This window comes from Euleptes europaea, chromosome 12 (assembly GCF_029931775.1).
Source record: "Euleptes europaea isolate rEulEur1 chromosome 12, rEulEur1.hap1, whole genome shotgun sequence".
In the NCBI taxonomy this organism is placed as follows: Eukaryota; Metazoa; Chordata; class Lepidosauria; order Squamata; family Sphaerodactylidae; genus Euleptes; species Euleptes europaea.
This window is the reverse complement of record NC_079323.1, coordinates 3,415,293-3,436,404: the sequence shown is the minus strand read 5'-3', so window position 1 is coordinate 3,436,404 and position 21,112 is coordinate 3,415,293. Positions and strand designations below refer to the sequence as shown.

General features: G+C 47.5%; 1 protein-coding gene across 1 annotated transcript in view; it reads left to right on the top strand.

Moving 5' to 3' along the window:
* Positions 1 to 7,117, top strand: part of PLEKHB1 (pleckstrin homology domain containing B1) — a 34,589-nt gene extending 27,472 nt beyond the window's left edge. Inside the window, exons 6-7 of the mRNA XM_056858087.1 lie at positions 4,211 to 4,316; positions 6,981 to 7,117. Coding sequence (XP_056714065.1) covers positions 4,211 to 4,316; positions 6,981 to 7,117 — 243 coding nt within the window. The remainder of the gene's footprint in view (positions 1 to 4,210; positions 4,317 to 6,980) is intronic.
* The last annotated feature ends 13,995 nt before the right edge of the window (positions 7,118 to 21,112 follow it).

Sequence of the window (21,112 nt, the reverse complement as noted above, 5' to 3'; positions counted from 1 at the left end):
TGCGCAAGCCATCTCCTCCATACAACGTGCGGAGAGGCGTTGACGGAGGCCGTCTCCCGCTGCTCGCACAGTCGATGTTCTGAGCTTTCTGTGGCTGAGCGCAACTGCGGAGTATTTCCCCCCTCCCTGCTGGGTGATTATCGGGTGGCTAAAAAGTTGCATCTGGTGAGTTCCAGTTGAACATTCACCATCTGCTGGTAAAATTCACCACCAAGTGCGCCCATGACGGGAGCAATGTTTGCTCTTTCCAGGGCTCTGTGTGTGTGTCTGTGTGCGTGTGCACGCGCATGGCCTAGGGTTGCCAGTTTGGGGTTGGGAAATACCTGGAGATATTGTGGGACTTCATTGGGGTGTAATACCATAGAGTCCCGCTTCCAAAGCGGCCCTTTTCTCCAGGTGATCTCTGTTGCCTGGAGATCAGTTGTAATAGGGGGGATCTTCAGCCACCACCTGGAGGTTGGCAACCCTAGTGTGGACTCAGTCATATCTGCAGCAAGATGAAACAGCTGCCTCAGGCTTAGGATGTCCTTGAGGACAGTGCAGTTGCGGACTGCAGATCAGAGGCATTGGGTAAAATCCATGGGAACGTTGTCCCATGCAAGCACCATGTCGAGAACCCCTGATTTAACCTTCAAGGTGCCATGTGTGTGGGCAAAGCCAAGCGGAATCTCAGCAGGCAGAAGGGGTTAGACCTCACCTAGAGTACTGTGTTCACTTTTGGGCACCGGTTTAAGAAAGAATGTGTCCAGAGGAGGGCAGCAAAGTTGGTGAGGGGTCTGGAGACCAAGTCCTATGAGGAAAGGTTGAAGAAGCTGGGTATGTTTCGCCTGAAGAGGAGAGGACTGAGAAGTGATATGATAACCATCTTCAAGTACTTGAAGGGCTGTCACATAGAGGAATGGTGCCGAGTTGTTTTCTGTTGCCCCAGAAGGTCGGACCAAAACCAACGGGTTGAAATTAAATCAAAAGAGTTTCCGTCTAGACATGAGGGAGAATTTTCTAACAGTTAGAGCAGTTCCTCAGTGGAACAGGCTCCTTTGGGAGGTGGTAAGCTCTCCTTCCCTGGAGGTTTGGAAGCAGTGGCTAGATGGCCATCTGTCAGCAATGCTGATTCTATGACCTTAGGCAGATGATGAGAGGGAGGGCATCTTGGCCATCTTCTGGGCATGGAGTAGGGGTCACTGGGGGTGTGGGGGGAGGTAGTTGTAAATGTCCTTCATTGTACAGGGGGTTGGACTAGATGACCCTGGTGGTCCCTTCCAACTCTATGATTCTTGATAAGCCTCATGGAAAGGACCAAGAAGGCACCATGTTGGGAACCCCTGATTTAACCTTCAAGGCGCCATGTGTGTTTGCAAAGCCAAGTGGACCCTCAGCAAGCAGACATGAGCTCAGAGCTAGGTTTCCAGTGACAGGAAGGAAGGGCTACGATGCCCCTTGTCTGCTCTTCCCACTCTCCAAGACCTGCAGAATACATTGTGCAAATTTATGCAAATATATGGATGCTGGCATATAACCCCACATTCTTGGTGCAGAATAAAAGGAAGTGAAGAGCAGAGGCAGCCGTGGTTTTGAGGACGGCACCTCCTGTCTGGGGACAACCTTGGCCGCTTCCCTCCCCCTTGGATCCGCAGCGGCTCTGCTGGAATTCTGCCTGTCTGGGCATGAAACGGGGGGGGGGGGGGTCAGCAGAAATGTCTGTTCCACTCAGTCTTCGGTTGTCAAATTTCTCCGGTTAAGAGCAAAGCCGGGCCACCCCTCTGAGCCCGGAAACAGCTCCAACAGCTCCTCACTCCTTTGCCAAAAACAAAGCAAAACCCCACCTGTAAGCAATTTTTCTAAAATATTGTCGAAGGCTTTCACGGTCAGAGTTCATTGGTTCTTGTAGGTTATCCGGGCTGTGTAACCGTGGTCTTGGAATTTTCTTTCCTGACGTTTCGCCAGCAACTGTGGCAGGCATCTTCAGAGTAGTAACACTGAAGGACAGTGTCTCTCAGTGTCAAGGGTGTAGGAAGAGTAATATATAGTCAGAAAGGGGTTGGGTTTGAGCTGAGTATTGTCCTGCAAAAGTATTGTCCTGTAAGTATCAAGATAATGTGCTAATGAGGGTATGGTATGTTAATATGGAACCATTGTATCCTGAAGTGATCTGTTAATGTGTGTAATCCAAAACTAATCTGTATGGCTATTGTTGAATGTTGTCTTTGTCTGGAGGTTTTTCAGGGCAGGAAGCCAAGCCTTATTCATTCTTAAACTCTCCTCTTTTCTGTTAAAGTTGTGCTGATGTTTATGAATTTCAATGGCTTCTCTGTGCAATCTGACAAAATAGTTGGTAGAATTGTCCAGTCTTTCAGTGTCTTGGAATAAGACCCTGTGTCCTGTTTGTGTCAGTCCATGTTCAGCCACTGCTGATTTCTCAGGTTGGCCAAGTCTGCAGTATCTTTCATGTTCTTTTATCCTTGTTTGTATGCTGCGTTTTGTGGTCCCGATGTAAACTTGTCCACAGCTGCAAGGTATACGATATACTCCTGCAGAGGTCACAAGGTCTACCGGAAACCAACTCACACAGATCGCTACTTACACAAAAACTCCAACCACCACCCCCGACAGAAAAGAGGAATAATCAAAACATTAATGGACCGTGCAAGACGGATCTGTGAACCACAGTTTCTCAAGGAAGAAACTAACCATCTAAATCACGCACTGCTAGCAAACGGCTACTCCAAGAATGAAATCAGAAGGGCCATTGAACCAAACAAAAATCAGAAAACTCAAGAAAAACAGTCTCCCATAGGAAAGGTATTCTTGCCATTTATTAAAGGAGTCACTGATAGGATGGAGAAACTTTTGAAAAAACATAACCTACAAACAGTGTTTAAACCCACCAAGAAAATACAACAAATGCTACGATCAGCAAAAGACAAAAGAGACCCCCTCACCTCTGCAGGAGTATATCGTATACCTTGCAGCTGTGGACAAGTTTACATCGGGACCACAAAACGCAGCATACAAACAAGGATAAAAGAACATGAAAGATACTGCAGACTTGGCCAACCTGAGAAATCAGCAGTGGCTGAACATGGACTGACACAAACAGGACACAGGGTCTTATTCCAAGACACTGAAAGACTGGACAATTCTACCAACTATTTTGTCAGATTGCACAGAGAAGCCATTGAAATTCATAAACATCAGCACAACTTTAACAGAAAAGAGGAGAGTTTAAGAATGAATAAGGCTTGGCTTCCTGCCCTGAAAAACCTCCAGACAAAGACAACATTCAACAATAGCCATACAGATTAGTTTTGGATTACACACATTAACAGATCACTTCAGGATACAATGGTTCCATATTAACATACCATACCCTCATTAGCACATTATCTTGATACTTACAGGACAATACTTTTGCAGGACAATACTCAGCTCAAACCCAACCCCTTTCTGACTATATATTACTCTTCCTACACCCTTGACACTGAGAGACACTGTCCTTCAGTGTTACTACTCTGAAGATGCCTGCCACAGTTGCTGGCGAAACGTCAGGAAAGAAAATTCCAAGACCACGGTTACACAGCCCGGATAACCTACAAGAACCAATTTTTCTAAAAACTGCAACATATTAAAATACACAATCCGTATCAGCAACAGACAAAATCATGAGCGGTGGACCCTAATCTGGTGAACCGGGTTTGTTTCCCCTCTCCTACACATGAAGCCAGCTGGGTGACCTTGGGCTAGTGACAGCTCTCTTAGAGCTCTCTCAGCCCCACCTACCTCACAGGGTGTCTGTTGTAGGGAGGGGAAGAAAAGGTGATTGTAAGCCGGTTTGAGACTCCTTAAAGGTAGAGTAAATCGGGGTATAAAAACCCTCCTCCTCCTCCTCCTCTTCTTCTCACAAAGAATAATGGAGCATTGCGCCTAGGGTTGCCAAGTCCAGGTCTGGACAGTCCTGGAGATTTGAGGGAAGACAGGGTTTGAGGAAGGGAGAGACGTCAGCAGGGTATCACGCTCAAGAGTCCACCTTCCAAAGTAGCCATTTTTCTCCAGGGGAAGTGATCTCTGTCATCTGGACATCAGTTGTATTACCAGGAAATCACCAGGTTCCACCTGGAGATTGGGAACTTTACGCCTGGGGGTTAATAGCAGGTCAAAACTGAAGACAGGTCTTCCTGTTAATGTGTGGCTGTGTCTTGCTTTGCCCTCATAGGTCCACATGTATGATCCTTACAACGATGACTACTACCAGACGCTGCCCCTAGATTCTCACCAGGCGATGTACATCAGCTCCGATTACTACGGCAACCAGTTTGGAGGTAGGTGTGCCTCCCGGACAGAACCTCCCTTCCCCTTTAGCATCCTTCCTGTGAACGGGGCTGGCCAGACACTTTCCAGGCATTTGGCTGCAACAGAGATCCTGGTAAGAATGGGTCAGGGGCCCGTCCAGATTGCATCCCGGGCACACGGTTTTGGCATGAAAGGCCTCTCTCTGCCCTTTGCTTCTTGAACATGGCACAGAGCAGGTAGTGGCACTATCTGGTCGAGGGTTGCCAGCCTCCAGGGGTGGTCTGGAGATCTCCCAGAATTACAGCTGATTGCTAGACTACCGAGATCAGCTCCCCAAGAGAAAATGGCTGCTTTGGAGGGTGGACTCTATGTAGGGTTGCCAATCTCCAGGTAGCGGGGGAGAAACAGGCACCTCTATACTAATACCAAAGGTTAGGAAAATAGTATAGGAGCGAAGAACATTTACAAACAAGGTGCAATTTATATAAACTACTGAGATACCTATATACATACAATTTACAAACAGAAGTAACCACACTATAACCAACACACAGTATGTACAAAATATACAATCAAAGGGCAAAAAGTCTTTCAAAGGTCTCAGCAGAGTACCAAGTAAGTAATATGAGTTCAAGTACAATATTCAAGATGAATGAGAAGCCACAATCTTCAATAGGATACGGCCGTTTCAAATTCACAATAATGTATAATCCTTCTTCAGTCCTTCAGAAAATTGCTTCTAAAGAGTGTATAGTCATACACAATCATTTTCATATCCCACACAGGGTAAGTATAAATCAGGTTACTATAAGACATCCAAAAGGTACTTCACATCATGCAACATAATTCAGGACCTCTGGCTTAAACAGCATTATCAAGGTTGCGGTGACATCTGGTGGCATCAAATGTGAATTGCCCGGATGGTCGCTTGCCACAGGCCCAGGCAATGCTGGTTTCCCACCCCTCTTCTTTTGCTCGAAGTCCTCCTGACTTAGGGATGCCAACCTCCTGGTGGGTATAGCTGAAAGACAAATAACAGCACGTAGGCTCACTAATAATATGTCTAGAAACTTAAATCATACTCATATGAATCCTAGAAGGAGTATATATATCTCTTTTTTACTCAATGCACAAGTTCTCAGGCATTAGCAGCATGCCTATTATACAAAAATCCAAGAAATAACCAAGAAAAAAACAATTACAAATGAATGTAACCATAAGACTTCTATAATAGGCATGCTGTTAATGCCTGAGAACTTGTACATCGAGTAAAAAAGACATATGTATATACTCCTTTTATATTTATAAATGATTTGGATGAAGGAATAGAGGGGATGCTTATTAAATTTGCAGATGACGCTAAATTGGGAGGGGTAGCAAATACGGTAGAAGACACAGCCAAGATGCAGGATGATCTTGACAGGCTGGAGAAGTGGGCTAGAACTAATAAAATGCACTTCAACAAAGACAAATGTAAAGTTCTGCATTTAGGTAGGAAAAATCAAATGCATAATTATAGGATGGTGGAGACTTGTCTGAGCAGTCTTGGGCTGCATCAACAGAAGTATAGTGTCCAGATCAGGCGAACTGATGTATCGCTTTACTCCTCTCTGGTTAGACCTCAACTAGAGTACTGTGTTCAGTTTGGGGCACCACAATTTAAAAAAGATGTAGACAAGCTGGAACGTGTCCAGAGGAGGGCAACAAAGATGGTTAGGGGTCTGGAGACAAAGTCCTGTGAGGAAAGGTTGAAGAAGCTGGGTATGTTTAGCCTGAAGAGGAGAAGACTGAGAGGGGATATGATAACCATGTTCAAGTACTTGAGGGGCTGTCATATTGAGGATGGTGCCGAGCTGTTTTCTGTTGCCCCAGAAGGTCGGACCAGAACCAACGGGTTGAAATTAAATCAAAAGAGTTTCCATCTAGACATTAGGAAGAGTTTTCTAAAAGTTAGAGCGGTTCCTCAGTGGAGCAGGCTTCCTCGGGAGGGGGTAAGCGCTCCTTCCCTGGAGGTTTTTAAGAAGAGGCCATCTGTCAGCAATGCTGATTCTGTGACCTTAAGCAGATGATGAGAGGGAGGGCATCTTGGCCATCTTCTGGTCACTAGGTGTGGGGGGGAGGTAGTTGTGAATTTCCTGCACTGTGCAGGGGTTGGACTTGATGACCCTGGTGGTCCCTTCTAACTCTATGATTCTATTCTATTCTATTCTATTCTATTCTATTCTATTCTATTCTATTCTATTCTATTCTATTCTATTCTATTCTATTCTATTCCTTCTGGGATTCATATGAGTATAATTTAAGTTTCTAGACAGATTATTAGTGAGCCTACGTGCTGCTATTTGTCTTTCAGCTATATCTGTATGTATCAGCATAGGTTATTATTTTTGTGATATAAACCTCCGGGTGGGGCCTGGGGAGCTCTCAGAATCATGGCCTTTCTTATGTTCTTATGTTAGAAAGGGAGCCTCCTCTAGGCTAGGGCCAAGGCTGAAAAAGCCCTGACCCTAGCTGAGGACAGCCTCATGCTCTTAGGTCCGGGGACCATCAGGAGATTATTATTTGAAGATGGTAATGCTCTCTGGAAATGTTTCGGTTTTATCATGTCTGCCGCATCGCAAGAAGGCACGGTGGAAGTATTTTCAAATAAATGCGAGGCTGACTTATGTCTTCCAACTCCCTCCCCTCCGCAGCACCCGGCATGACCCACGTCATCTTCCGTGAAGACCCATACCGCGTGTCCGGAGACCAGATGGCGCTGGGCTTGCTGGCAGGAGCGGCCACCGGAGCCGCTCTGGGGTCCTTCATGTGGATGCCGTGCTGGTTCTAGGACTCGTCCGTCTGTCTCCCGCGTATGCGGCCAGCTGCTCGACTGAAAAGCCTCCGTTGTTTCCTAAGGGGGCCGGAGAGGATCTGCTCTGTATTGTAGACTCTTGTAAGATTCCCTTCTGCACACGCACACACGGTCCCTCCATGGCCATTTTCGCACTCCCCATGGCATTTCCTGACTATGCGTATTTTATGGCGTCCGTTGGTCTTCTTGGCATCTTGGAGATAGCAGTCCGCTTCATTGCCCTGCCATGCCACCCGAGTGCCCCCTTTTTATCAGCCGTGTTCTGCCAGTGCGTTGAGGGAGAGCACCTCTCCCTTTGGCCCTCGCCTAGAAATCTTCCCTCCCTCTCCTTGGAATTAATCCAAAGGGATTTCAGGCCTTAGAGGAGCTAGGTTAGTGTTTGGTGGTGGAAAGTGCCATCAAGTCATAGCCGACTTATGGTGACCGCTTGGAGTTTTCAATACGAGAGATGTTCAGAGGTGGCATGCCATTGCCTGCCTCTGCGTAGCAACCCTGGACTTCCTTGGTGGTCTCCCATCTAAGATCTAGCCGGAGTTGACCCTGCTTAGCTCCCATGATCTGCCGAGATCAGGCTAGCCTGGGCCATCCAGGTCAGGGCAAAAGACACACAGAGGTGGTTTGCCATTGCCTGCCTCTGCGCAGCAACCCTGGATTTCCTTGGTAGTCTCCCATCCAAGAACTAATCTGGGCCAACCCTGCTTAGCTTCTGAGATCTGATATAAGGCTAGCCTGGGCCATCTGAGTCAAGGTTGGGTTAGTGTAGGCCACATAGATGTTGACCCTTGAGAATCCCCTGAATTGGCTACAGAATTTCGTGTCAGTTCCATGCAACTGTTGACCATAGTCACTTATATCGTAGCCAGTTTTGGGGAATACTTTCTGGCTTTCTGTCGGAACATTTGAAGCTTCATTTCTTTCTTTTTTTCCAGGTCCAGGTCTACTCCTGGAGTGTAGCTATTCCTTCTCGCAGCTAGTAGAGAACCACAAAGGAGAGAAAGCGCAGGTCCCTCTGGGTTAGGCCGATTTCCATTGGTGAGATTTTGCAAGGTTTAAACTTGTTCGTAGTTCTGACGGGGTGCTGTGGAGTATGGAAGCTTGTGCATTCCAACTGACAGGGCCAGGCCAACCTTCTTCAATGCCCAAGAATGGGCTTCTTAAGTGACCACCACACACACAAATTGTTTGCTGACTTTATAGAGGGGCTCCTTTGAATCAGGTCGGCTGACTTCTGAAATTCAGGGGCTGTTTGGTTACTTAGCTGGGGCCAAATGTTGCCACACACACTGGCCCTTGTCAGGCTCCATAGTGGTGCTGGTATCGTATCTAGCAGTTAGGGCTTCCTAGTTGTGGATTAGATCCAGTGCCCAGAAGAGAAACATAAGAATGAAATGTGGAGTTTCTCCATTTCTTACAACTCCCCTCTTCTTTTACCTCATGAGTGAAACTGTAGGTAAATCCTGTCTTGATGGAAATTTAGGAAGGCTTCTGGGCCCCAGATAACACGAACATCAGAACTTCAGAAGAGCCAGCTGTCCATCTAGTCCAGCATCTTGTTTCATACAGTGGCCAACCAGTTCCTCTGGAGGGCCAACAACAGGGCACAGAGGCCGAGGCCTTCATAAGAACACAAGTCCTGCTGGATCAGTCCAGTGGTCCATCCAGTCTAGCATCCTGTCTCACACAGCAACCAACCAGTTCCTCTGGTGGGCCAGAAACAGGGCAGAGAGGCTGGGGCCTTCCCCTGATAAGAACCGCAGAAGAGCCCTGCTGGATCAGACCAGTGAGGGTCCATCTAGTCCAGCATCCTGCCTCACACAGTGGCCAACCAATTCCTCTGGAGGACTAACAACAGGGCATAGAGGCCGAGGCCTTCCCTCATGTTGCCTCCTGGCACTGGTATTCAGAGGTTGACTGCCTCTGAACATGGAGGTTTCCTTCAGTCACCACGGCTAGTAGCCACTGATAGATTTCTCCTCAGTCTACTCCCTTTCAAAGCCATCTATGCCTGTGACCATCGCTACATCCTCTGGTAGTGAGTTCCACCTTTTAATCACTTGTTGTGTAAAGAAGAATTTCCTTTCGTCTATTTGAATGTTCTGTCCATCAGCTTCATTGGATGGCAGAGATACCAGTTGGTTGGCCCTGAAGTAGAAAGTCAGCTTTTGTAGCCTGGATGGAGCACTGCTAATTGAGAGCGAACACGCCAGCCATTGGCAAAGCATCCTGGCTCTTCTCCCATCGTTTATGTCTGGCACATCTCCCTGCAGATTTAAAGTGCAGGTTTTTACACCAGACATAAACCTCTGTGATATAGAATTGACCACTAGAAGGAGCTAAACACGTGAAGAACATGAGTGCCCCCCCCCCCCCCGCAAGAAACAGGAACTTACAAGCAAGGAAACTGGGAATGCAGAAAATCCCCTGCACTTAAGGTTCCCAACATCCAGATGGTGGCTGGAAATCTCCCACTATTACAACTGATCTCCAGTCAATAGAGATCAGTTCCCCTGGAGAAAATGGCTGCTTTGACAATTGGACTCTATGGCATTGAAGTCCCTCCCCTCTCCAACCCCGCCCTTCTTAGGCTTACCACTCTGTGCCATAGGGCTCCAGGGAACAAGCATTAATAATAAGTCCAGGTAATTAGTACTAAGTCCAGGTAACAAGCATTAATAATAACAGGAAAGAGTATGCTTCTCAGAACTACAAAAACTTGTAAAAAACTATGCAAAGAACATTATTAAAAGGGAAATATCCAGAATTATCTAAAATCTGACAAACTAACTAGAATTTGACTAATAGACTTTATAATAATCAGCAAAACCAAGCAGAACTTGAACCCAGCCATAATCCACCTGGCATGTACCAATGATGTTTTCTGCATGCTTCTAAATGCAGGAGTAAGGTTGCTGGGGACCAAGATCAAACGTGGTATCCCACCCCCCATGTCAGTCTGAAATCTGTCTCTTGCCTCTTATAAGATGGGGAGGGACCGTCGTGGGGAGGTAGAGGCACGTTTGCCAAAAGATGCTGGACTAACTTGGCATGGGCAACTGCCTATGTCGCTGCACATAGTCAAAGGAACAGAAGGATTGAGGTGGTAGGTTTTTGGTTTTTTTTAAAGGGGGTGCGGAAAGTACCAGAGGGACCAGACTCTTTGGGGTAGTTTAAGTAACTGCTCGAATGATTCTAGCACAGCTGCCAGTTCTTGGAAGAGAGATCCGTTAGTTACTGCTAGCCAAAATGACTAATTGGAGCCTCCATGTTCAAAGGCAGTAACTCTGTGACTGTCATGCTTTGAGGGGAACAGATTGCAAAGTTTTTGGCCTCTCCTTGCCCTACTTGTGGGGTCTTCAAGAGCATGTGGTTGGCTGCCGTGTGAAACAGGATGCTGGACTAGGTGGTGCATTTGGGGAGATCGTTGGTCCGATCTCGTGCAGTGGCTCTCGCGTCGATTTCAAAGGCTTGCCATCAGTGTGGGTGTCACTTAGGGTTGCCAACCTCCAGGTGGGGTCTGGAGATCTCCTGGAATTACAACTGGTCTCCAAACGACAGGGATCAGTCCCTTGGAGAAAACGGCAGCTTTGGAGGGTGGACTCTACAGCATTACAACCTGCTGAGGTTCCTCCCCTCCCTTAACCCCACTCTCCCCAGGCTTTACCCCCAAGTCTACAGGAATTTCCCAATCTGGAGTTGGCAACCCTAGAATCCCTTGAAAATAAAACTGCGGACATGGGAGATGCAGAGAGGGCACTGTTTGTGTCCTGGCATTTCCACAGTGCACTTCAGGAATTTTTTTTAACCCCAACTGATGTGCTCCCCTCTTTGGAGGAGGGTAATTATAGTTTATTTTTAAATTGATCGACACTTATTTTCCCCCTCCTAAGAGTGTTCAAAGAAAAAGAAAAAACCACTTCCACATAGGGAATTGCAGTGCTGTAGTCAGAACAGCAGAGGGCGCTGCTTCCCTTGTGGAGCAACTATAGAGAGAAAAGTGCAAGAGGTGGTTCTTGTTGCCTAAAATTCCACTTTATCTTCCAATTAAAATTGTACAAAGTTTTACTGTAGAGAGGCCAAGGAGTATACTCAGGCAACTTAACATGCACTGAAAATCTCCTGGAATTACAGCTCAACTCCAGACTACAGAGATCAGTTCCCCTGGAGAAAATGGATGCTTTAGAGGGTGGGGTCTATGGCATTGTACCCCCACTGAGGTCCCTCCCCTCCCCAGGCTCCATTCCCAAATCTCCAGGAATTTCCCAGCCTAGATCTGGCAATCCTAACCCCCCCTCATCCCAAACCTCAGGTTGCCAACCTCCAGGTACTATGCAAAATATCAATAGGGGAGTGGTAACCAAAGCACATATATGTAAAGAGAAAAAATACTACTATACACTTAAATGTAATGAATTATATAATTTTCCAAAAAGGTGATTTATAATTTTAAATAAAATTACCAAAACACTTCTGTTACCAAGCAGACCTAGGCGAAAGAGAGGCGAAGGCCAGACAGTGTGGTCTGCCAATTCAAACAGAATAGGGTTGCCAGGTCCCTCGTCACAACCAGTGGGAGGTTTTGGGGTGGCGCCTGAGGAGGGCGTGGTTTGTCTTTCTATCTTTCTATGGTTCACCGATTCTTTTAGTACAGAGAATAGATCCCACTCTGTTATTACAAATGGTACAAGTCATCAGACACAGAAGGTGCTTTATACTTGGTTGTTTCTATGTATTTTTGCTCAAAGGCTCACACTTGGAAATAATAGCCAGACAAGCTTTAACTCTGTACAGACACTCCAAAAGACCCCGTTGGATTCCCTGCCTATCTCAGGAACCCTCTTATCCTCTCTCAATCAAAAACCCGCAACCCTCTTTTTTTCAGCCAGCAGTTGGGTGTTTCCAGCCACCTAAAGTTGCTAACCTCCGGGAGGGGCCTGGGGATTTCCCAGAATGACAATTGATCCCCAGGCCACGAAGATCAATCCCCTTGGATAAAATGGCTGAATTGGAGGGTGGACTCTATGGCATTATACCTCTTTGAGGTCACTGCCCTCTCTAAACCCCACCTTCCCCAGACTCCACTCCCAAATCTTCAGGAATTCCCCAAACCAACCACCACAGATTCCCCCCCACTTCCAATACACTGCTCAACATTTTGAATCTGATTGATTGATCCAAGTTGAATAGATAAGAGAGCGGGCACCCATCATCTCCGGCCCATTACGGTAACTGCTTTCCATTTTAACCTGGAACTCTGTGTATGTGCATCTTTTTGTAGCTGTGTAGAGGAACAACCGGAGAGCTCACAATGACTAAGGCTGTTGTTGGTACAGGGAGCAGCCTCAACTACATTTCTGCTTTTCTGGTCTAGGAAAGGAAAATTCCTCTTTTTCTCACTTCCCTTTGCCACAAAGCACACAATCTGATTTAACCAATAGGCAGAGGGCAACAGGTCGATTTAGCACGTACGTGTTAGGCTGTGCTTTTTAAGCAAAAGGCCACGTTGACTCAGAGAAAGTTATAAATTTTGGGCTCGGGTGCAACGAACGAGTACACAGAGCTGGCTGTGTGTATTTGGAAGGGAGAGGCATCCAAAATACATGGCAACGCAACACATCACGTATATATTTTGTGCTGTTTTGCACTTGAACAGAGGGATACGGTTGCCAGCGAGACAGTGAGACCCGGAACAGCTGATCTGCAGTTTCCAGGCTCAGGATTTCATGTGGCATTTTCGGTTTGCAGGCGGAAGGGTACGCAGCGAGCTCTCTCCCTCCACCCAGAACCCACAACCCAACGAAGGCCTTGCTTTGGTTAGCTTTTCTAGCCACATTTCAGCTTCTGGGTTTTGTGTGTCAGTTTGCAGAGCTTGGTTCTGTCAATGTTGTCATTTAAAGCACTAATAATTATGTATATTTTGGAAGGAAAAAAATGCTATTTAATGATAATAAAAGTTGCTCTTCACTGCACTGTATGAAATCAGGGTCCTTCTTGTCCACACAGAAACATTCTAAACCTGAACAATTAACTGCATCAGGCCACGAGTAATCTTAAAACAAGGTAGGTGCTGGTACTAGGTAGGCTTGCCAGCCTCCAGATAGTAGCTGGAGATCTCCCACTATTACAACTGATCTCCAGCCGATAGAGATCAGTTCACCTGGAGAAAATGGCCACTTTGGCAATTGGACTCTGTGGCATTGAAGTCACTCCCCTCCCTAAACCCTGCCCTCCTCAGGCTCTGCCCCCAAAATCTCCAGGTATTTCCCAACCTGTAGCTGGCAACCCTAATACTAGGGTTATCAACTTCAACATGGAGCCTGGAATTCTCCCAGATTTATAACTGATCTCCAGGCTACAGGGATCAGTTCTCCTGGAGGAAACGGCAGTTTCAGAGAGCAGACTCCATTATATTCCCCCGAGTTTAGAAGAAACACAATTTCCCAAGACAGAGTTGGCAACTTTGGGTACAAGGGGGGTTGCCAGCCTTCAACTGCAGATAGGGATGCCAGCCTCCAGGTGGGACCTGGGGGTCCCCTGGAATTACAGATCATCTCCAGACTACAGAGATCCATTCCTCTGGAGAAAATTCATGCTTTGAAGGGTGGACTGTAGGGCACTGTACCCCACTGTGGCCCCTGTCCTCCCCAGGCTCCACCTCCAAATTTCCAGGAGTTTCCCAACCTGGATCTGACAACTCTGCCCCCCAATCCCCTGCCGGTGACCGGGGGGGCTGGCAACCCTACTCCCAAAATTACAAGTGATCTCCAGACTACAGAGATCAATTCCCCTGGAGAAAGTGGATGCTTTGGAGGGTGGGTTCTGTGGAATTGTCCTCCACTGAGGTCCCTCCCCTCCCTCAATCTGCAGGAGTTTCCCATCCAGGTGCTGGCAACCCCTCCCCACTCAGTCCCTTGACACCTACCTGGCATTTTAGGACATCATGGGATTAAAGGAAGAAGGAAGAAACTGCTTCTGACCATGGAATGTCTGTCAGACATGACCCTATATCTGGAACCGTTTGCTGAGCACCTCTGGAGTCAAACGGCAACTACTTTGGATCATTGGTAGTCAAAACTGCAAGTAGGAAAGGAAGAATGGAGGAAAGTCAGGTGAAGATCTTTGCGAGGTGTTGAGGTTAACCTATTGGATGAGCAAAGTACCAGGTTCAAATCACCGTTTGCCATTCAATTTATTGGTTGACCAGTCATTCTGCCCCCACCTAACCTACCTCAGAGGGCTGTGGTGAAGTCCCTGGGGCTTATTATCTGGCCCCCAGCATAGCCCCTGATCTTAAGCTATAAATTCAATAAATAAATAAATAAGCAAGCCTTTGGTATCTTAGTAGGGTTGCCAACTTCCAGGTACTAGCTGGAGACCTGCTATTACAACTGATCTCCAGCCAATAGAGATCAGTTCAGCTGGAGGAATATGGCCGCTTTGGCAATTGGACTCTATGGCATTGAAGTCCCTCCCCTCCCCAAACCCCACCCTCCTCAGGCTCGGCCCCAAAAACCTCCCGGCAGTGGTGAAGAGGGACCTGGCAACCCTATACCTTAGCCATTTTCTCCTGCATCAGGACCCAGGCTGAATGGGGCTGTTTAACCAACTCCTTTAGAGGGCATGAACAACATTCATCTGACCCCGAATGCACTTTGCCAGCTGTGGAAGGGGCAGAGCAAGAGGGAAAGAAGTGGTGGTCGGGTGGGGGTGTCCTTGTGGGTCCCCTTCCATTACATACACACACACACCTAACTCACTGCCTTCCAGACATTTCACTATTTATGAGGAAGAAACCGTGTTGCTAAACCAATTTACAAAATCAGATATAGTCAATCCGTTCTGCTGCAGGGACAGAGAGAGAGCGAGAGCGCGTGCATTCGGAGTAGCAAGCAATATCATGAATCGAGAGCTGGCAAGCCTCCACCTCTCTCGGTTCATTCTGGGCCGGTTGCCATAAAGTCTCCACTTCACAGCCAACAATTTCCCACTCATTAAGGGATGCTCCAGTCCAGGGGGATCTGCAGCAGCTCAAGTACTTCATTCCGTTCCTCCCTTCAGTCCTCAGCTAGCGCAGAGTTCCTCAACATGGTGCGCATGGGGCCCCACAGGACCCGCCAATACGCCCTTTGGCACCTGCCAAGTTGTTAAAAAATAGGATGGGGTCATTGTAAGTAGGGTTGCCAGGTCCCTCTTCACCACTGGCAGGAGGTTTTTGGGGCGGAGCCTGAAGAGGGCGGGGTTTGGGGAGGGACTTCAATGCCATAGAGTCCAATGGCCAAAGCGGCCATTTTCTCCAGGTGAACTGATCTCTATCGGCTGGAGATCAGCTGTAATAGCAGGAGAGCTCCAGCAAGTACCTGGAGGTTGGCAACTCTTAATTGTAAGGCAGGGCTTGCTGTCGGCTGTCCTCATGCAAACAAGAGGCTTTTCCGCTGGAGGATAAGGAACTGTGGTTTGCACCTGGGTCAGCGTGTGTTTCTGTTCCCCCTTCAGCCTTTCCTTCTTCGCAGGAAGTGTTGGGGTGGGGGGGAGATATGCCATTGAGCTCTGCCGCCTGTGGAGCTAACAGCAGGGTTATTGTAAAGACTGCTGTGGTTGTAAGTGTGAAGTGCCTTGAAAACTAGGGTTGCCAGCCTCCAGGTACTACCTGGAGATCTCCCACTATTACAACTGATCTCCAGCCGATAGAGTTCACCTGGAGAAAATGGTCGCTTTGGCAATTGGACTCTATGGTATTGAAGTCCCTCCCCAAACCCCACCCTCCTCAGGCTCCGCCCCCAAAACCTCCCACCAGTGGCAAAGAGGGACCTGGAAATCCTATTGAAAACTGAGGTTCCATCCACACAGAGTTAGATGCTGCTCTATCAGTGTGCTACATTAACCACTGGCGTCTCTGGTTTGCACATGAAAATTCAGCTACGAATGATTGCACTAGCATAAAGATACTGCAACATCTAACCACGTGAACCATGTGCGGGTAACAGACTGAAAGGGCCAAGGGAGCGCTAAATCTGATTATGTACATATTCCAAGAGTCAAGATAGGGCCATGGAAAGCTATATCCACAGCTCAAGGTTTGGCTCCACCTTCTCTGGCAGCCATTAAAATTGCAAAGATGCCCACAGGCTGGTTCGGAGATCCCTCAGCTAGCAGACTACCCAATCGTTGAGCGCTCTTGATGACTGCGGGAGAACACACACACAAGTGCATCAGTGGATGGACTACTCAGCACTTGATGCTGAATAATTGGGGGGGGGTGACTTTAGACCATTTCAGGTGCCTCTTTCAGTCTGATGGGGACAGGGTCCTCTCAGCTGCGAAGCTGACCACTTGCCTCCTTGATCCATGCCCCTCCTGGCTGGTCAAGGCTAGCCTGGAGGAGGGATGAGCAGTGGTGGACCTACATTTTTGGGTCCCTGAAGCTTGAATTGTTATGGGGCCCCCTTTGCAACCAGCAACAATTGGGCAACATCCAACAAGGTCCAAAGGGCCTTGCTGCCCTTGCAAGGACCTCGAGGCCCAAATGGCGAACAGGGTGGTGGGGTGGAGTCCTTGAAAATGGGCCATACAGTGAGCCCCTTCCCACCAGCAACAAGGTCTGGGTAACTGCTGTTATCTTCAATGGGATTGTTCTATGGCAGATGTATTGTTTCATTCTCTAACAGAGAATGAGAGGGGGCTTGTTAGGATAAAGAGGTGAAAATCTGATTTTTGGTGTTAAAATGCACAAGCGAGAGGAGTGCAGCCTGAATGGAGAATTCAGGTGTCTTTTTATGGTTTCGATCGGCTCTAGCTTAAGGGCTGAGTTACAGAATTATTAAGCCGTGCACCAACGAAGGATTTGAGGATCCAGCTGCCAAAATGTAGGCTATGAATAAATTCTCGCGAGCTCAGTGAGTCCATACAGCTGGGGGCTCGGGCGCTGCAAGCCCCCAAGAAAATTTTGAAATTTGACCAATTACAGGGACATTTTGAGGCCACGTGAAATGGGTATTAGAGCATATTCCAAGGCCATATTAAGGACTTCAACCCATTGGCTTATGAGTATCACTAAAATAGCCTTATTTTAATAACACTAAAAAATGTGTGCGTGTGTAAAGTGCCGTCAAGTCGCAGCCGACTTATGGCGACCCCTTTTTGGGGTTTTCATGGCAAGAGACTAACAGAGGTGGTTTGCCAATGCCTTCTTCTGCACAGCAACCCCTCGTCTTCCTTGGTGGTCCCCCATCCAAATACTAACCAGGGCTGACCCTGCTTAGCTTCTGAGATCTGACGGGATCAGGCTAGCCTGGGCCATCCAGGTCAGGGCCACTAAAAAATACTCCATCGATTTTGTTCAAAAATTCACTTATTTAAAAAGAAAAGTTGCTACAGGGCTCCTCCGGGATTAGGGTCCCTGAAGCTTAAGCTTCATTAGTTTCTTTGTAGATCAGCCACTGGGTACGAGCTCCCTTGAAAGACAATATAAATCTGTCCCTCACTTCAGGGGTCTTCCTGGAGATGCTGAAGGAGGTGGTGGGGAAACTGCTCTTGAAAAAAACATCACCGGATCGTGATCCTGCCAACTACCAGCCAGTCTCGAACCTGAAGCATGTAAGTGTTACCCTCAAGCAAAGCATCCAAGCAGCAAAAAACAAACAAAAACAAAACAAAAACAAAAACCGAGGCCAAGATCTGTTTGTTTTGTTGCCCCAGAAGGTCAGACCAGAACCAATGGGTTGAAATTAAATCAAAAGTTTTTCTGTCTAAACATCAGGAAGAACTTTCTAACAGTTACAGCGCTTCCTCAGTGGAACAGGCTTCCTCGGGAGGTGGTGAGCTCTCCTTTCCTGGAGGTTTTTAAGCAGAGGCTAGATGGTCATCTGTCAGCAATGCTGATTCTATGACCTTAGGTAGACTATGGGAGGGAGGGCATCTTGGCGATCTTCTGGGCTTGGAGTAGGGGTCACTGGGGGTGTGGGAGGTAGTTGTGAATTTCCTGCATTGTAGAGAGGGTTGGACTAGATGACCCTGGTGGTCCCTTCCAACTCTATGATTTGATGATTGTATGACTGGAGTATTGAAGAGGGGTAAGCGGTCTTGTGGCCAAATCAAACAAAAGTCCAGCGGCACCATAAAGGTATTGAAATAAACAGACTTTTGATTTCGCTACAACAGGTTAACTCAGCAACCCCTGAAAGGCAGGGGTATAAACAGAGTTGCCAGCTCTGGGTTGGGAAATACCCGTCGATTTTGGGGCTGGAGCCTGAGGAGGGCTGAGTCTGGGGAAGGGAGGGACTTCAGTGGGGTATAATGCCATAGAGTCCACCTTCCAAAGCAGCCATTTTCTCCAGGTGAACTGACTGTCACCTGGAGATCAGTTGTAATCCCGAGAGCACTCTAGCGAGCTCCTGGAGGTTTTCAACCCTAGGCACAAATGAAGTAAATAAATACCTTGGTGAGGAGTAAGCTTTCGGAGGTCAGACCATGGCTTTGCTCCTTTGCTGCCTCAGGACTTTCGGCGGGGGAAAGTGCCAAGACTTGCAAAGCCTGTGGAGCGTGGCCTGGTGTGTGAACGCGTGCTTTTCGTTTCCCCCTCATGGGTAACCGTGCTCTAAACAAGCCCCCCAGGGGAATTTCTTCACGTGGGTGCCACCAACTGGCTTTTCAGGTCCCCTGAAGTGTGGGCTTGACAAATACTTAGCTCTTTTCCTAGGGCAGACATGTGCAAAGGATGGAGGCAGGCACGCTCTCCCTTCTTCTAAGACAGGGGTACCCAATCTTTTTGGCCTGCTGGCACCTTTGGAATTCTGGCACAAGATTGAGGCTGGAGCCACAAAACGGCCGCCGCAGGAGCCAGAGCCAGCCACAAAATGACTGCCTCCCACTGTGAACCCCAAGCAAGCAGCATCCCAACAGCCTTTGCATACGGAAGTCACATTCAAGCCTTTGACCACCCTCTCCTCCGTTGCCCCCTCCGATCCCCCCTAGGCTTCTATGAAACGCTCTCTAGTAACCATTAGGGCAGGTTTTATGTGATCAGTATGTATTTGCAATGAAGAAGAAAAAATACCAACTAATGTATGACATGGAAGATACTGCTTCCAAGGTTGGATCGTGGTTTCCAAAATGCAAAAGAGAGCAACAGAAAGGAGAAGGGAAGCCATGAGGGAGGGCTGGCCCGCGACCCACTTTCAGAGGCTTTGCGGACCGTCCCCCCCACTTCTGGGTCCCAACCCACAGGTTGGGAAATTCTGGTCGGGCTATAAATCACAAAATAAATAAATGCACACCTGTAGGATATTTCTCCGAGCAGAATTCTAGACCTGCCAGGGCATGGCACTTTTTATTTAATGCTGAGGCCTTATTATTCCCCACCCACCTCCATTGACTGTAACAACATTCTGATGTCCAGTGCAGAAATCAGAAGCATTATGGTTGATAGTAGGTGTTGATCAGAAGTTGTGGGTCAGCACTGGGGTGTGTGAAAAAAGGTGGGTCATTTAGGATGTGATCCTTGGTGTGATCTACCACATGCAATATGAGTTGGTGCTCTCCCTTTGGTCACCTCAGAGCTCCCCCCCCCAACCTTTTTGGCATGCCTCCACATTTCACACTAAGGTAGCGGTTTCTCAAACTCTGAAGTGAGGCCCGCTTCTAGACTTACCCTACCATCGGGGGCCCACTCGCCAAGAAACTTCTTCCCCTTCCCCAACATAAAATGCAGGCGTCTTGTATCAGTTAACACCAAACTAGTTTATATTTTCATGTCTAGCGTTTATAAACCAAGTATTTTTAATTCTGAACTTAGCCCCTGTGTGGATGAAAAAATCTAGAGAATGGGGCCAAGTACAGGTAGGGGGTATTTCTCTACACACTTGAGAGAGAGCCCCCCCCCCAGGTTTGCAGAAAAATTCCAAAAAGAAAAAAAAAAGGGAATAAAACTTTATGTTATCAGAAAAGAACGAGAACTTGTGACACTAGATCGCAAGACCTTGGCTGCCATTTTGGAAAAGGGAAGGGCATCCACCTGGCGCCACACGAGTCTGGTAGGCAGGGGAGGAGGAGCCAGTGTGTGAGCTGTAGCTCCTGCCCCAGCCAAGTGAGCCATGGAGGAGGGAGGTGTGGGTATCGTCCCCCCCATTGCTGTAGCAGCTGAGAGAGCCAGGCAGGTGGAGACAGCGGAACTGCAGGTGGTGGCCAGGCCAAAAGCGAATGTGGGCACACAGAAGCAAGCAAGAACCAGAACCCAATGACTCCATCTTCACTTCCGCTCCAACAACAACACAGGGTGGCAGAGCCCAAGGGCTAGAGGGGGGTGGGTTAAACGGGTGTCACCTTATTCTCCTGAGCTGCAGAACAAAACAAGCCGGCGCCGCGGTGCTTTAGTGTTTTGATTAGATACTTTATTGGAAGCAAAAAATTCTGTGCATGTTTAAAAAAATCCAACCCGTGTACACATTTTCATTGCTTTAAGAACCCAAGCCACGGAAAAACTCAATATTAAAAAGCAGCAAGATGGAACTTTTTCTTTTCTTTTGCACATTTAAGAATACAACAATACAGGAAAAGTAGACAGGTCACCATTTTTCTTCTCAGGGAAAGAATCGCCATATTTAAATGCATCTTTCCAGACGTGCTACTTCCCAAAAAATTAAAAAAAGGTCACCTCATTAATATTGCATTATAAAGCATTTTTAAATGTCTTATTCTGCCCCTTAACATGACATTACTGGTATATGCAAAGTTACTGGAAACTCAGGTCGAAGTGATGCGTTTGCCATTCCATTTCCACAACGCTGGAAAATGTACATCTGAAGCTAAGGATACTTTTCTTTGGGGGGGGGGTCTCTGCCCCATTGTGGAGGGAATTCAAGGAAAGAGGGGGAGAAGAATCTAAATTCCATTCCCACTTGGTCACTCAGAGACACAAGGCCTTTCCTGTGTGGTACCCCCTGCCCCCCTTGCAATATACCTTTCCTGCAAATAATGTAT